This window comes from Pholis gunnellus, assembly GCF_910591455.1.
Source record: "Pholis gunnellus genome assembly, chromosome: 2".
Taxonomy (NCBI): Eukaryota; Metazoa; Chordata; class Actinopteri; order Perciformes; family Pholidae; genus Pholis; species Pholis gunnellus.
The window spans coordinates 11,604,544-11,619,776 of NC_136536.1; the positions used below are offsets into that span (position 1 = coordinate 11,604,544).

Genomic DNA, 15,233 nt, shown 5'->3' on the forward strand with positions numbered 1-15,233 from the left:
TTAGGGGGCGACGCAACACAGTGAGAGACGACGCAAGCCCTCTCCCCCACGAGACGTTAAATCTCTAGGGGATTTTTGAGAAATAACCTGCTCTATGAGTTCTCGTGGTAAATGTACGGATTGTCTGTGCAGGAGCATACTTTGCAATCATTTAAATCGAATTCAAAATGCATGTGTGCTCTAGATTAGGCTACACATAATCCACACCTGAAGTGCACTCACTTCAAATGTAGATGCTACTATTGTAACGTGAAGTAAGCATGCAACTATAGTGTGCCATCATTTTGCCAAATCTGTTATCAATTCAAACAATTCACGCTGCCTGACAATAATGGGTGGAAATCAACACTGGACGTCCGAAACAAAGAGGTTTATCCCACAGAACCCGGAACGCCCTAATCCCCGCCCCCTAGCGAAAAGCCTGCGAGCCATTGGCCGGGTTGTAACACTACGCCCCTTTGATTGGCTGGCGGCGTCGTCACTGACCGTCTGTTGTTCGCCCTCGCTGATGACAGTGAACCGCTTTGATTCATGCCGTTGGGGAGCCTCCTTTTTGGATTTGGAGAACAATTAATGCGGGCTGAGCGGGGCGCATGAAGGTATGTTTTACACGGAAGGTTGTGGGAGTATTTCGCTACATGGCTTCCAGAAATTATGCCTCCAACTTAGTCAGGGATTTTAGTAAGAAAATGCAAAAGTCCATAGACAGGTTTCTGACCCGACTTGCTCGTTCTGGATGTGGTTTTTGCCGTTTCAGATTAGCCTAAGTGAAACTTTACAGCCGCAAAACAGGTAGGACTTTGTGCTTAATAATAATGCTAAAATAGTATTTAGAAATACATTAAATAGAGTAACAGTCGCTGAGGACCAGGGGTCTTATGTTGAGTTAATGTTCGGGCTAATGGGTGTGTTTACTTCAGCGATATTGATGCACTATTGATTTTGCCATTATCACTCCAGGGAATCTATATATGATGGCTAGTTTGGTGTTTGTGTGATCTCTGGGACACTTGAGCAATTGAAGTGAATGTTGCCAACACGGAAAATAATGACATAGTCCCCTGTGTCAGACAAAAGGCCCCACGGGGCAGGTGGATCCTGAGCAACCGCTGCCACCATGTAGTGCTTTGAACACACTGAGCGGTCCCAGCACGGACCCTTCCTGGTTACTCAGCGAGGATGAGTAAAGTGTAACCCAGGCTTTGTTTGAGAGATGATTGTAAAGCCGTGAACTGCAGTGTGTGAACACACACACACACACACACACACACACACACACACACACACACACACACACACACACACACACACACACACACACACATACACACACACATACACGCATGAGACTATAGTGACACTTAGCTGTTCTGCCTTTTTATATTGACTTGTAGATCCGCCTTCATCATCATTGGCTGATCTGCATGGATGTACCATCTCGTGACAACACTGGTACATTGGCAGGGTGTCCATATTAAAGTCAAACTGCAACTCTGCCTTTTAAAAGGCGGGCTACAGAGTGGGATCCAAGGATTCACTCTGGAGTGATGCTTCCTGTGGTCTGGGCATCCCTGGAATGTTGGAAGGATTTTCCATGGAAGATAATTTACAGATATCGGGTGACACATTTAGAGAGAGAGAGAGATTTGCCTACATTTACAGCCAACAGCTCAAACACACTAATATCCAAGCTAACTTACATCAGAGCGTGTGTGTGTGTGTGTGTGTGTGTGTGTGTGTCTGACTATAAGTGAGTCACCAGTGCTGCACAGACACTTTGTTGCTTTGCTGTGAATGTGTGGTGAGCCACAGAATGCACCGAAGAATTTGGGCGCTGGTGCAAGAAAGTAAACGGTAGCCTTCACTTGAGGTTCAACCGTTGCTTTCAGAGAAGAGGAGAGGTTAGTTTAAAGTGAAGATGAGGACAGTTGCTTTTAGTATTAATAGAGACGGGTGACAAATACATAAAATAAATGTGAGGAAAAACATAACAAATGAGGTGTCACTGAATGGTTTGGCGAGCAGGAAAATGATGAGAATCAGATTCACATCTAATCTCAATTGAACACCTACAGTATATATTTGGGACCCTTGTGATTCACAGCATCACCCTGGGGCTGTTCTGGCAGCCCAACACCTTACCAAGACACTTGGGATTTTAATCTTGCACAGGCTATACCGTAAACCTTCAAAGCATCCTGCGTCTGTTCATTTATTCATGGTGTGTGTGTGTGTGTGTGTGTGTGTGTGTGACAAAGAGAGAACAACATAAGGTGTAAGAGACAGGCTGATCATTACAGCTGCTGTTATCTGACCTCCCAGCTTGCACATATCCTCGTCACACACACATAATTAACAATCTAAGGAGCGGCCGCAGCATTACAAGGCACTGTAAATAAGATGGAAGCGACGTTACCCAAGATGAAGTCAGCTGTGTTTTGTCTTTCTCTTGATTTTAAGGATGATGTCTGCTGTGTGAAGTGTGTTATGTCTGGACCCTATGACTATGACTGGACCTAGCGGATGAATCACAGGATACAGTGGATGGAGTGCGGGATGGCTAATACCTTAAAAGTGTGTGCCAAATAACACGTTTCAATCAATCACGTTCGTCTAACCCTGTTGGTATTTGGAAACCCACTGAATCTTCTCAGTGAGAACAGACTAGAGATAACAACTGTCCTCAGTCCCTTCAGCAACTTAACATGCAGATATGCTAATGACTTCCTGTTTATAACCCTGAGCACAACCCAGTGAGAGGCCACAGATGGGACCCCGAGTTCCATAAATGCACTCCGATAATCTAATACTAAAGTGCTAATATGCTACACGAAAGAACAAATGTTCTCACACCTGGGACCGTTTTTATTTATTGATTCGCTAAATCCTTCTGATTGCATTTTGTGTTTATTTGCTTCTTTTACCTCTTTAACACTCCCTCTGTCTCCTCAGGATGAGAAGATGAATGTGGAGGCTCTAAGCAGAGCCGAGCTGCTGACTCTCCTCAGTGTCCTGGAAGGAGAGCTGGAGGCCCAGGATGTGGTCATACATGCCCTCAGGGTGAGTTTGCCACTACGTCTGACACACACAAATCCCCCCCGTAGACTCAGAACACCTCACATACATGTAGCAGCATACACGATAACAACAACTGGGAAATAGGACTATAGCCATCACAGCTACCCATTAAATACAACTCTTCTCTGTCTTTACTGAAGACATCCTTGGACACTAACATTGACCGGTTTCAGCATGACACCCCCCCAAAAAGAATGTGAGCTAGCAGGGAGGGGATGTGTAAACAGGAAGCTAAGGAAACAGAGCTAGTAAAGACAATGGCGCAGGAGTCATTCTGGTTTCCCAGGCCTTTTATTTCACCAGAGCACACATTATTGCTGGTCAGACCAGTTGAAATCTGTGTTTATTTCCATTCAGGCACTATTCAGACCCTGGATACGTCCACATTGTGTCCAGGCGTTAGTTCAGACTTACTACAGTTCACACCTGATTTGTGTCAAATGTGTCTGAAGCAACTATTTGTTTTGATCTGGGAAAACTCCCGTTGTCGCTGAATCGAAACAGAAATGTGCCCTCGGCCAAAGTGAAGGCTTTGGTGGCTGTTTGGCACCTCGCCTCGGGTACATACCGCAAACCTTGTGAGAGTTGTTTGGCACTCGCAAATCAGCTGTATCCAGCTGTGTTTCGATCCCTAAACACAGACTACAGAGATGACGAGGCAGTCTTTCAAGGCATCTGTGCATCTCAGACCACTTCTGAATGTTCTGAGGGACATTGTCCACAGTTTGAGTGAACAGCACCGCAGGCATTATGCAGCAACAACCTTAAATCCTCAGTTTTGTGTGACTCAGTCATTCATGTTGAAGTGAAGGAGCACAGCTCACCTTCGGCTACAATGCCTGGCAATGTTTTCGTCGAGACTCCTGGCCGCAGCAGCTGCTCCATGCTTAGGTGAAGCTGCTTAGGCCCTGAATGCTTGACTCATTGTCTGAAATAGTGATTGAAGTTGTGATAAGGACAAGTAGCAACCAGGACTGCCTTGTTCTAATGAACAGGCCTCGATAATGAAGTTTGTCTTACATCCAAACGAGGCTGTCATCATGGGAGAATTTCATTGCCAGGGCCTGAGGGGAAGTCGATCCAACCGCACCGGCTCAGAAGCATCTGTCACGGCAGTTGTTTTTTAAAGATCTGATGAAGGCAGGGTTTGCCGAAAAAACTCAACGCACACGTCATTCCCCTCAGGACAAATGTACAGTCGCCTGGCTGTCTGTGCTGATTTCTCGTTCCGTATCTTTAACCGCTTTTTCCCCCTCCTTTCCTCCTTCTCTCGTCCTCGCGCACACAGCAACATTATGGGGTGGTCTTTAATGTTTGACCATGACCCATGTCCTATCTGCCCACACACACACACACACACACACACACTGATGGTCTCTGGTGGGCCAGTTAAAGGCTGCAGTGTTTATTGTGGAGAGGATGTACAGAGTTGTAGGCTCAAATCACAGACTTCCCTTGTTACCACTGGGGGCCTGTACACCATTTTTCACCGACTGGTTCACGTAAGGGCAGATTGTGTGTAGACACGTGACCGCAGAGGGGGGGGGGGGGGTGTTGGGGGGGTGTTGGGGGGGCGTTGGGGTTTGATGGCAGGCTAATGTGTCCTATATTGAGCTCTGTGTCCGTGCATTGATTTTGCACCCAAGAGGTCTGTTTGTACACTCTGTCTTTTCTGTTTTTCATTTCCCCTCTGGGATTTCTTCCTGGGCCGTGACATGCCACCGTGTTTTTTTTCTCTATCTAGAGCTCTCACCTCAGTGTTGTCAGGCTGAGTAAGGCAAAAGAGGCTCTCAAATCCCCACCACTCTTTTCCAACTTCAAATGTACTTGGGTTGCTTGTAGATTTCTTGGGACATTCGCATTCAGGGGCCTTTTTAACCCTTCCCCCTCGAAACTTGGAACTGTATCAGTGTTTGCTTACTAATAAGATGGCGCCACCCTTGGGACTTGTCTCTACAGATTCTTCACTTTACTGTTTTTAGTTCTCATCACTAGGGAGGCAGAGAAGCAGATTTATGAGAGCTGAACATTCCTGAGAACATGACACCCGAAACAGGTTCTGCATTCCAACAGGAGTGGCGTATCTTTTGAGTTGATGATTGTCTATATCTATACTGGAACTAATGCCACTATTATCTTCTCTCTGTCAGGCATACATGGCATAAATCCAGCGGAGAGCAAGTTCTCAGTCTCGAAAGTCAGTCCTTCTTAAATTGTTGTTGCGCTGCTTTCGAGACACCAAGTAAACGAGTGAACACCGTGTGAAACCAACGGCCGACACTGATATATAAATATATAAATCTCAGCTCTGCTTTGAACCTGTTGTTTTTGTGGTCTTGAGAACTTGTGGCTGTGACACAAATATCGCTGCTTGGCAATGGATTGAACTTTGCTCACCCAGAACATCAGATGGTTGATGTGGATAAAATGTTGCAGTCATGCTCAGCAGGTCCTGTTTGTGTGTTCCACATGATGTCATATCCTGTGAATCCTAAAAGGCTATGTCTATTTTTGCAGGCTGACGTGTTTTCCCGATTCCCTAAAACAATAGGGCCCGGCTAGAATGGGCTGTTCAGATAAGATTGTATATTGTGTTCCTCCTACAAGAATCACTGCCCAATTTGGACATGTTGTCAAGAGAGGGTGCCTTTAAAAGCAAGGAAATACCTAATAGAACAGCGTAATGCACTCTGCTCTATGATGTCAGTGAAGCGCTTCGATAATAACATCCTGAGCCCGAGGCCTGAGTGAGTAAAGCTCGCTGACCGGACAATTCTGAGATGACATCAAAGTACCCAACTCGCAGCAATGATTAGTCCATGTGAGCGACACAGGTCGGGTACTGTTCTCCTCAGGATGTCCTTTTATGGCAGCCTCTCTTATCCCGAGACCCAGCTCGAAAATAATGGATCATATCTGTAGTGGTAATAAGTTCCACCCTGCGCTGGTATTTGCACTGAACAGCGCTGAGTATTTGCCTGCTACAAATAGATTAGTGATACAGGAGGTCAGTCTGAGATAAGAAGAACAAATGCTCTTTCAATGCCTGTGTGCCTGTGTCTGCATCAGTGACAAATTTCATTTTATGACTCTGTTTCAAGAAATACCGGAGCACTTCCTTGTTCCACCTAATGATATGTCATGCTCCTCCAAAAGCATTGCCTGACCAAAGACTGAGATCACCTGCTCCCATGTTTCATCACTAACCACTGATGATAGCGACCGAGGCAGTTAAACGTTACTTGGAAGTTGTCTCGTTGCACGGCCCCTAAAGTTAGGTGAGGTGTTGTTTGCCGTCATTTTATTGCCATCTTTAATGTGTGGCTGAGAGGTGTGGAGGACAAAGCTTAATCCTCAAGCACACACACACCTCAGTTTACACTTCAAAAAAGTCTGCACTTACAATCTCATTTGGCTCTCTTGCTCACTCTTTCTCACTCTCTTCTATTTTCTGTTCTCTGCACCGTCTGCATGAGACACTATGAGACTGGTATGGCTTGCCATGTCATTTAAAACCAGTGTTCGCTTTTAGTGAACTTCCCGGACGGTATTTTTAATGTACACATTTGAGAAATGAATGATGCAGAACGTGCACAAATGAGATATACTCACCGGTTATTCATTCTCCAATTTTTTTACGATGCTGATTCAGTACAATCTCAGTGAGTTCTCAGTAAATACAGATGAGGGCCCAAACTAGGTGCCGCTATATTGTCAGTATGACGGTACACCTGGCCCATTATGGACCAAAGTAACTGCTCTCATCCTGGAAATGTCGGTCAATGAGAGTGCACAAGGCTCCACTATCTATTACTTTTAAATTAAACATGAAAGCCGTTGCTTGTAGTGTCGGAACCACAGAGTATTATCATCCAACTCTTTAGCACGACAGAGCTTCTCTTTAATCGTCCATCCTCCTTTAGATGATTATTTTGGTTTTACAGCCGACCATTGTCACACATTTGTCTTTTAGCTTCTTGGACAGTTTGCCAAAAATCAACGAATGCAGCTTAAAGTGGGTACAATCGCAATGTTGGCTCTCCCAAGTAAACGCGACACAATCTCATCCTGTAAGTTGTGTAGATAATGATTATAACTGTCCCTAGTGGCTGGTTAGCTAGTCATTAGTCCCCAGCACCAGGCTGTCACCACAGCCTCCCTTTCTAGTGCTCGACCAAACTAAGGCATGTGTACTGTTGGGTCGGTAACGCACTAGAAGCAGAGGCTTTTCTTCTTTTTGCAGTCAAAGACATTGTCTCACTTTCTCATTTGCTACGAGTTTCCCCAGAAGACTGTTCTGTAATGACCGACAAAATGGGTCAGTGCCCTTTGTGTCTGTTTGAGTTTGCAGCCTCACCAGCTCTGTTCAATCAGATGTGACTGCCGGTGGATTGATACTTCTCAACTGCCGAGGCCTGTTATTCAGGCTGACGAGCGGCCCTTTGACTATTTGTTCTTTTCTGCTATTGACTAGAGCAGAGCAGTTGTGTCAACTCCCCGGGAGAAAACAAACGGCACTACTGACTTCCTCATCCAAGGAAACCCTGAAGACGGAGACATCAATCTGAAGAGGATGGTCTGCAGCTGACCGACTGTCTGCTGTTGTTCTTTGCTTCTCACTGTAGCCCGTCTCCTATTCTACGCTTCGAGCATTACCCGACACTCTGCTTCTCTTGCACGGCAGGTTTATGATCAAAAGTCTCAATTTATAAACTCCTGTTTTTGGTTTGAAATAACTGAATGGAACTACAACCTCATCTACTCGTTTATTCCGCATTGTCCTCTGTCCTCTTGTTGCAAAGGCGCTTGCGCGGTACTCCTTAAGTTCCATGAAAGAAGCTTTTCATATCCGACAGGTCTGGTCCTGTTGTCCTTTTGTCTCTGTGTGTCTAACTGTTCTTCTGACTAGTAGACTAATTCACCAGCAACGCATTCTTTTCCCATAACCCCCCACTGCAAAGCTGCTGGATTTGAGATGTTACCCCGGAAACGGACGGTTATGCTAAGAACCTCGTGCAGCACGGTGTGCAAACACATGCCTGCTCATGCACACGCATATAGATATGTGCGTGCATTCCTGCTCATTTTGATAGCAATTCTCTGTTTTCTTTCATCCACAGTACTATTTAGCAGTTAGCTTAAAGGCTAAACTGTTCATGTGTAACAGGAGATGTGCACCCAATACCAGTCTGAGCTGCTGACTTCATTGTGTGACAGTCGTTGCAGAGGCTCTCTCAGGAAACGGGACTCCCTGGCTCTCTTCAGCTCACACAAGGGCATGATTGTGCCCTGAGGCTGTAGGGAACTGACTGACAGGATTTTTCCAGGTGAAAAGCATCAGATTGTTTTTCACACCTCGTCACAGCTGCGGGACTGCATTAGAGGATAGAAGCTGTTGGAGAAGGCAATGCTAGAACAAGCTGTAGCACACGTGTTGATAGCTACGACACTGCACGGAATCGTAGAGGAATTCTTATATACTTGATGCGAATTCAAAAACAGAATTCTTGATTATGAAACGGTGAATGAATAGCATAGAATATATTCTCTCTTGTAGAGACATTTGTCATCAGTAGCTGGGCAGAAATAAGAGCTTTGCAGAAGAGAGGGTTTGCTTGTTGTTCCCTCTCATAGAAGAAAGCACACTCTGTCATTATGATCAGAAGTATCCCAAGAAAACCACAGGAGACCAGACTCTAGGCTAGGACTGCTACACACACACACACACACACACACACACACACACACACACACACACACACACACACACACACACACACACAATCCAATCACAGTCCGACCCTTAATGGTCTATTTAAGCAGTTATTTAACTCATTAAGCTGCAGTTTTGTCTCCAGCTAGATGAAGAAGCTTTACAGCTTTAGGCCAAAGCCCAGCACAAAAACACAGCCACAGGTGAATGTGCAAATGGCTCACACACACATACACATTTATAATCAAAAAAAAGGGGGAAAATAGACACACACACACACACACACACACACACACACACACACACACACACACACACACACACACACACACACACACATACACACTCGTACCCTTTCAGACATGGAGACAATGCGTAAAACTGAAGGCATTGAGACAGTGTCTTTGTCCAAGTCCTGTAATCTCTTCACTGAGGGTCACATTCTTTGTTCAGCCTCAAATACTGCCTCCTTACTGATGTCCTCAGGGTGCGTGTGTGTGTGTGTGTGTGTGTGTGTGTGTGAGTGTGTGCTTCCACAGTCTGAGAGCGTGTGAGAAAAACACGCTGGCAGAGAGGCGAAAGTAGAGAGAGGCATTTTCTGAGAAATGAACAAGCAGAGGAATTCAGTTGCAATGCGTGTTTGGGCAGGGAGAGGAAGGGGGCCGGAGGACCGGGGTGTCTGATGAGGACTGTGTGGGGAGACAGCGACGGGTGTCCCAAAGGCACGTGGATTGAACTCTGTGGCTTGTACTTACGTCACTAGCCCGGCCAGCTGACGCTGTAGGCCTCCAGAACTCAAACCTACTCCCTGTATGTAGTTAATGAGACATCCGGATGATATATCATTGTGTCCCGCAGTGAGGTCAACGAGGCCCTATCACGTGTCACTTCATTTCTCATTCCAGCCTGCTTCTCTCAAACACGCCTGAGAAGGATATGGTAAATGGAAGGTAGTTGATTGCGCTCTGGATTTCATTTTTACCCGTAACAAGTTTGGTATCTTTTTCTTTATTCAATTATTTCGTTTTTCGCTGAGGTATAATATAGCATCTTCATTAGAAACAGCTCTGTGTTTTGTGTCTGATCTCATGGACCCGGTCCTTCACTCCTGCATCCCTGGGGAGGAGTTAACATCTGCCCCTGGTGGGGGTTGGACAGCCGCGCTTCACCTCTTTGTGTTTGGATTGAGAGGAACGACCATCTGCTTTGCTCACACTGACAATAACATCATTGCACACAGATTTCCTGCACACACTTACTCACGAGTCTTATGTTCGATAGTGATATGATACATAAAGTTATTACCTAAAAGTCAGTCTTCTGTTCTGTTTGCGATGCGAAAACCTCATCCTGTCAAATCCATCTTCTGCCATACACAGACGCATTGTTTTTTTTTCTTCCTGTAGGCCACAGGTAGATTTACCTGCTGTTAAAGGAACAGCCAAACAGTACAATTACATGTGTGCTGTCTGTTTGTGTGTCTCTAGGCTCAGCACAGAGATGCTTTCGTCCAGGAGCGTTATGGCGAGTACGACCTCAGCGATCCCTTCCTGGCCCTGCAGCGGGACAGCGAGTCCTCAGAGCGCCAGAACACGCTCACCCAGTCTCGCACACACCAGCAGGGCCGGGCGGTGGGACCGAACCCTCTGGCGGTGCTTAAACTGGTCATGTCTCACTGCAAGAGGATGCAGGAGAGGATGATGGGACAGCTGGCTGCTACTGAGAGCAGACACAGGAGGGTAAGTAATGCAGTCGTCAACACACAAACACACACACATAGTGAGTTCTAGAGCTCACTCCTCTTCACTTCAGTGTCTGGACAATGTTGCAACAACCCAAGTATCCAGCCAGCGTCACACTTTGTACAATAGGCTAGGTTGAGAATGTTTTCAAATGAATGCACTGAATCCTGTAACAAGAACCCTGTCTGCATGTCAAGTGATTTCATTGTGTCATTGTTTGATAGATGATAGCTGATCTGGAGGAGGAAAAACGACGGCGTGCTCAGGAGTCTGCGCAGAGTGATGATTTCACCCTTATGCTGCAGACAGAAAGGGACAAACTGCTGCAACAGGTATGGCTGATGTACTGTTGCAATATGTGTGTATGTATTTGTACCTTTGGTAAAGTCTTAAAGATAGACGAGCACATCTGGTGGAAGAGATGTTTCTGCTTCCCTTTGCCTCTCCTCCGCCCGTCTGCGCCGTGTCCTTCTTCAGTGTGGCAGCTGTGATTTAAAACCAAGCGACTGAGCAGGGAAGCATCGTTGCAGTTCTATTGTGTAACCCAGTAGGGTGGACAGGGGCTTGGCCTGTTCAAGTACAGACAAACACAAGCACTCGTATGCACAAGCGCAGGGCTGTTCCACAGGAAACGGAGGAGGAAGAGGCCATTGTTTAGTTGTCCAGCAGCCATGTGGCTTTATGGCCTCAGGAAACCTGAGATAATGAATGTCCATGTCTGATGCAAGATCATCTGGCGCACACACACTGTGAGCACACATTCAGCCACTATACAAACTTTAGACAGCGGCCTTATGGCTTAGGGAGGTTTCCTGAGTGTCTCCCAGTCCTCCTCAGGCTTTCCTGCCTGTGTTGTTTTTGTACAGTAATCATATACACTAGGTTGTATTTCATCACCTCCCATTTCCTTCTTTAACTCATCAAAGGTTTGAAGTTGCCTAGTCAGCAAGTAATGATGTAATGGCAATCTGAACTTTCCACAAACAAGCAAATTATTATTTAAAGGGCAAAACCATGAACAACAGCTTCTTTCTCTGACCCTGTAACGACACATACAGACATGTCTTCGTCTTTGTGTCTAATAAAAGCAAATTTAATATTTTTTATACCCCTGTATATATTTCAGATAAGCGATTTGAATGAAATGACAGCTTCAGGAGAGCGAGTGTCATGAATGCTACTGCCAAAAAATAAATAAAATAAACAAAAGGATATAATTCATCACTTAAAAAATACAGTTGCAGGCCACTCAATTATATTGCTCAGTTATAATGGGTTCAGTGCAACAATACATATCCCCCAAAAAACCCATTTTGAGCAAAAACAACAATTATATTTTCTTAAAACCTTACTGTTTCCCAACCTGAGTTGGATCTAATGTAAGCAGTGTTATTTTGCCTCCTTGTGGTCAAATGTGGAAATGCTGCCTCGCCTTGACTCTTAGCGTGTATCTCTCTCTCTCCCTTTTTAGCTGGAAGTGGAGCGTGCAACAGTGCGGAAGTTAGAGAAGGAGCAAGCGCAGGCAGTGAGCCAGGTGGAGGAGTCACTGTCCCAGCAGCAACAGCTCTCATCAAACCTGACTCTGGAGCTCCAGAAGGCCAGCAGCCAGGCGCAAGAGGATGCTCACAAGGTCTCCCAACTTCGCACTCTGCTCCAAGAGGAGACCAGTGCCCTGGAGAAGCTCCGGGGGGCCCTTGAAGACGAGAAGAGCAGGGCGGCCCAGCTAGAGGTGAGGTCTGAAAGGGAGCTGGCTGAGTTTGACTCAGAAAGAGAGGAGATGAAAACCAGGCTCAGCAAAGAGGAGGAGAGGAGTAGGGAGCTAGAGAGGCAGCTGGAGGAGCTGAGGCTGAGGCTGGCTGAAACTGGAGGGGGTAAAGAAGTGGTGAAGGAGGCTGTGACAGTGGGGAAAGAATCACTTTCCGTGGTGGGGTCCACCTCTGTGCAGACTGAGCCAGATGGAAAGATAACTGTCGCCCCTAAATCCTCCTCACTACCAAAGGTCAATGGCCATCACACTCATAAAGAGTCAGAACCAACACAGGAGGGGAGAGGACCAGAACATGGAGGGGTGGTAGAGAATGGGGGAGGAGCACTTTTGCATTCCCCTCTTCACCCTCACCCTCATCCGCACCCCCACTCTCCCTCCAGCACGGCCTCCTCTTCCCTCTCCTCTTCCCCCATTTCCTCGCCCGTTCTCGCCAAGCGTCTGGGCAGCCCGGGCTTCCATCAGTCCTCCTACCAGGCCGGTGTCAACCAGCGATTCCATGCCGCCCGGCACAAGTTCCAGAGCCAGGCTGAGCTGGAGCAGCAGCATGGTGGCCCTCTTTCCCCGAGGGACCTCTCCCCCACCACCTCCTCCGTCCCTCCCCCACTAGAGCACAGCTCAGCTAAGCAGCTGGCCCGCAACACTGTCACTCAGGTGCTGTCCCGCTTCACCAGTCAGCAGGCGGGCGTCAAGCTGGCACCAATCAGCAGCTCTCCGTTCGGTACAGACTACCGCAACATAGCGGCAACTCCTCCCGGGGGGCGGTCGCCTTCTTCAGGGCCTCTATCACCGGGCATCCGCTCCCCCCTCACTCCTCGCTCAGAGAGGGCCCACCCTCCTCCGGTCCTTGCCAAGAGGCCCGGCATGAGTCCGACTCCGGGCTCCCCAAGTCACTCTGCTCGGATCAGCCTCTTCCCAGAGCTGACGGGGAACTGTGGACACAGCAACAGTGGGCAGGAAGGAGCCAAGGAGCCAGACCTGGTTTTATCTTCCAGCAGCTAACGGACAGATTATACAAACTAACTAAGTCAGGCCTGAATCAACACTTACTGTAAGCACCATCGTTGCCATCGTGGCCCTTGAACCCACTTCATAGCACTCATAATCAGTAGGACAGACACTTCACAGCTGGACTAAGAGTTTGTCACCTCTATACCACAAACTGAGAAACAATCAGAAAAGAACTATTTGAAATAAAATATAGTATATTGTGATTTTTGAAGAAAAAAAATCGGATTTAAATATTTCTATTAACATTCCTGTCTTTACTCTCTTATATAGGATTTTTTGTAAGTTTTAGAATGAAACTATCTATGTTATTTTACACTTTAACTTCATATTAAGGGTGTTTTAGAAATCATATAAAGACCTGTTTGGTTTTGACCTTTTTGAAGACATTTGAACAAGATTTCACAGTACAACACTCCTTTTGTTTTCCCCTTAATGCTCAAATGATGCATCATGTTAGAATCAAAAGAAGACTTTAGTCAGAAGCAACACTGTATAGCAAGTAGAAGGGCTGAAATACACGGATGTAGAGTATAGCAAATGTGTAGCTATCACCATTTCACATTAAAATAGTGAGTAGTTTTTAAATGTTTTTCCAATAAATCCGTATGCACTTCCCGTTGAGATGGTCTATGAAAACACTATTATACTGTAAACAGTTTGAAAAATTCACAGTTGATTCTCTGTGAATGAACATCACCCACATGTGCAGTCTTTCTTTCTTTTACACTTGTCATGAATACACTGAATCTTGTCCCTAAAAGGGGGGCACACTTTGTACAACATTACTGTAAGATACTCTATGTCAACAATTTATATTATTTTGATTCAGGGAAGTTTAACTTCTGCTTTACCCAAACCAAGAAGGACCAAGTCATGATTATGTGACAACCCTTTGGGGGATATTCCATCAATGGACATAATGGGGACGAAAGGTTTGAATCTTGCTACTGTAACTGTTTCTATAGTCTCTGTCAAATAATTTACATATAGTGTTGTGTCTTGTCCTAACAGTGCTACACCTGTTTGTTTTAGGTTTAACATGATTTTTTAAAATCTTTAAACTCAAGAATTGATAGAAACTAATTGTTGTAGCTAATACATTTAAATCTGTAGATTTATACACTGTGAGGGGCAATGTCCATCAGTCTCTTGTAATAAATATGCATATCAAGAACACCTGCATTATCTAGTGCTTTATTATTTTATTTGGAAGCTGATAATATATATAAATTCAATAGGCAATAAAAACAGTCTCAGGGACGAAAGAGTATTCATTTATTAATAGGCTATAACCGTGAATGTAAAAAGTCCTATAATAACAAAAGTCTTGTGAAACCAGTTAAAACATAAATGAAGTTAGCAAGGTTAAAAACTATCAGAATATCTACCTGCTTAGTTAATCTATTAGTTAGAGATGACGCTTGTGATTGGTTTTTCATGCCTACCGAGGGCAGAGGGGAGATGCCGGTGTTGTGCTGTGCCATGTTGTTGTATGCCAAGAGGAAGCTTCCCGTCCCAGCATTGTTGATGAGTCTCTTTTTCAGGTACGAAATGAGTAACATTACATGTGGTCTTGAATTTTGTTAACATGCTGACTGAATTCTGAGTGTTGTGGCAGCATTCATTTGATTTTTAGACCGTTAATTGATACTAATACTGTTAATAACTCCTTTTTCACATTGCCCAGCTTGCCTGATATCAGACATAATTGTCTACTCATTACACTCGACTCAAACTTGGAGTAGTGGGCGGATGAATTGTTGTCCAGAGGGTCCGAAACGTTGGTATGATGAATACATCGACGCTCAGCAAGAGCAGTGTGCAGGATCTTCTTTTCTCAAGCCTCAAGTGATACTTTCCAACGCACCGTTGGCATCTGAGACAGCGCAAACGTGTCCTTCGAAAGAAATCTTTTGAATGTAAA

General features: G+C 45.5%; 1 protein-coding gene across 4 annotated transcripts; it reads left to right on the forward strand.

Annotated features, from left to right (window-relative positions):
* Nucleotides 1-512: 512 nt before the first annotated feature.
* Nucleotides 513-14,478, forward strand: LOC306706959 (CTTNBP2 N-terminal-like protein). Of its 4 annotated transcripts, XM_079174215.1 has the most exons (6): nt 572-599; nt 2,461-2,574; nt 2,953-3,060; nt 10,279-10,530; nt 10,758-10,865; nt 12,005-14,478. In XM_079174215.1, exons 2-6 carry the CDS (start codon nt 2,524-2,526, stop codon nt 13,298-13,300), a joined length of 1,815 nt encoding a protein of 604 aa, XP_079030341.1. In that variant the 5' UTR covers nt 572-599; nt 2,461-2,523; the 3' UTR covers nt 13,301-14,478. The 4 variants fall into 4 exon arrangements, with proteins under 4 accessions (XP_079030343.1, XP_079030341.1, XP_079030344.1 ...); XM_079174217.1 differs by lacking the exon at nt 2,461-2,574 and having other exon boundaries at nt 513-599; XM_079174218.1 differs by lacking the exons at nt 572-599; nt 2,461-2,574 and adding an exon at nt 646-792.
* Nucleotides 14,479-15,233: the final 755 nt, after the last annotated feature.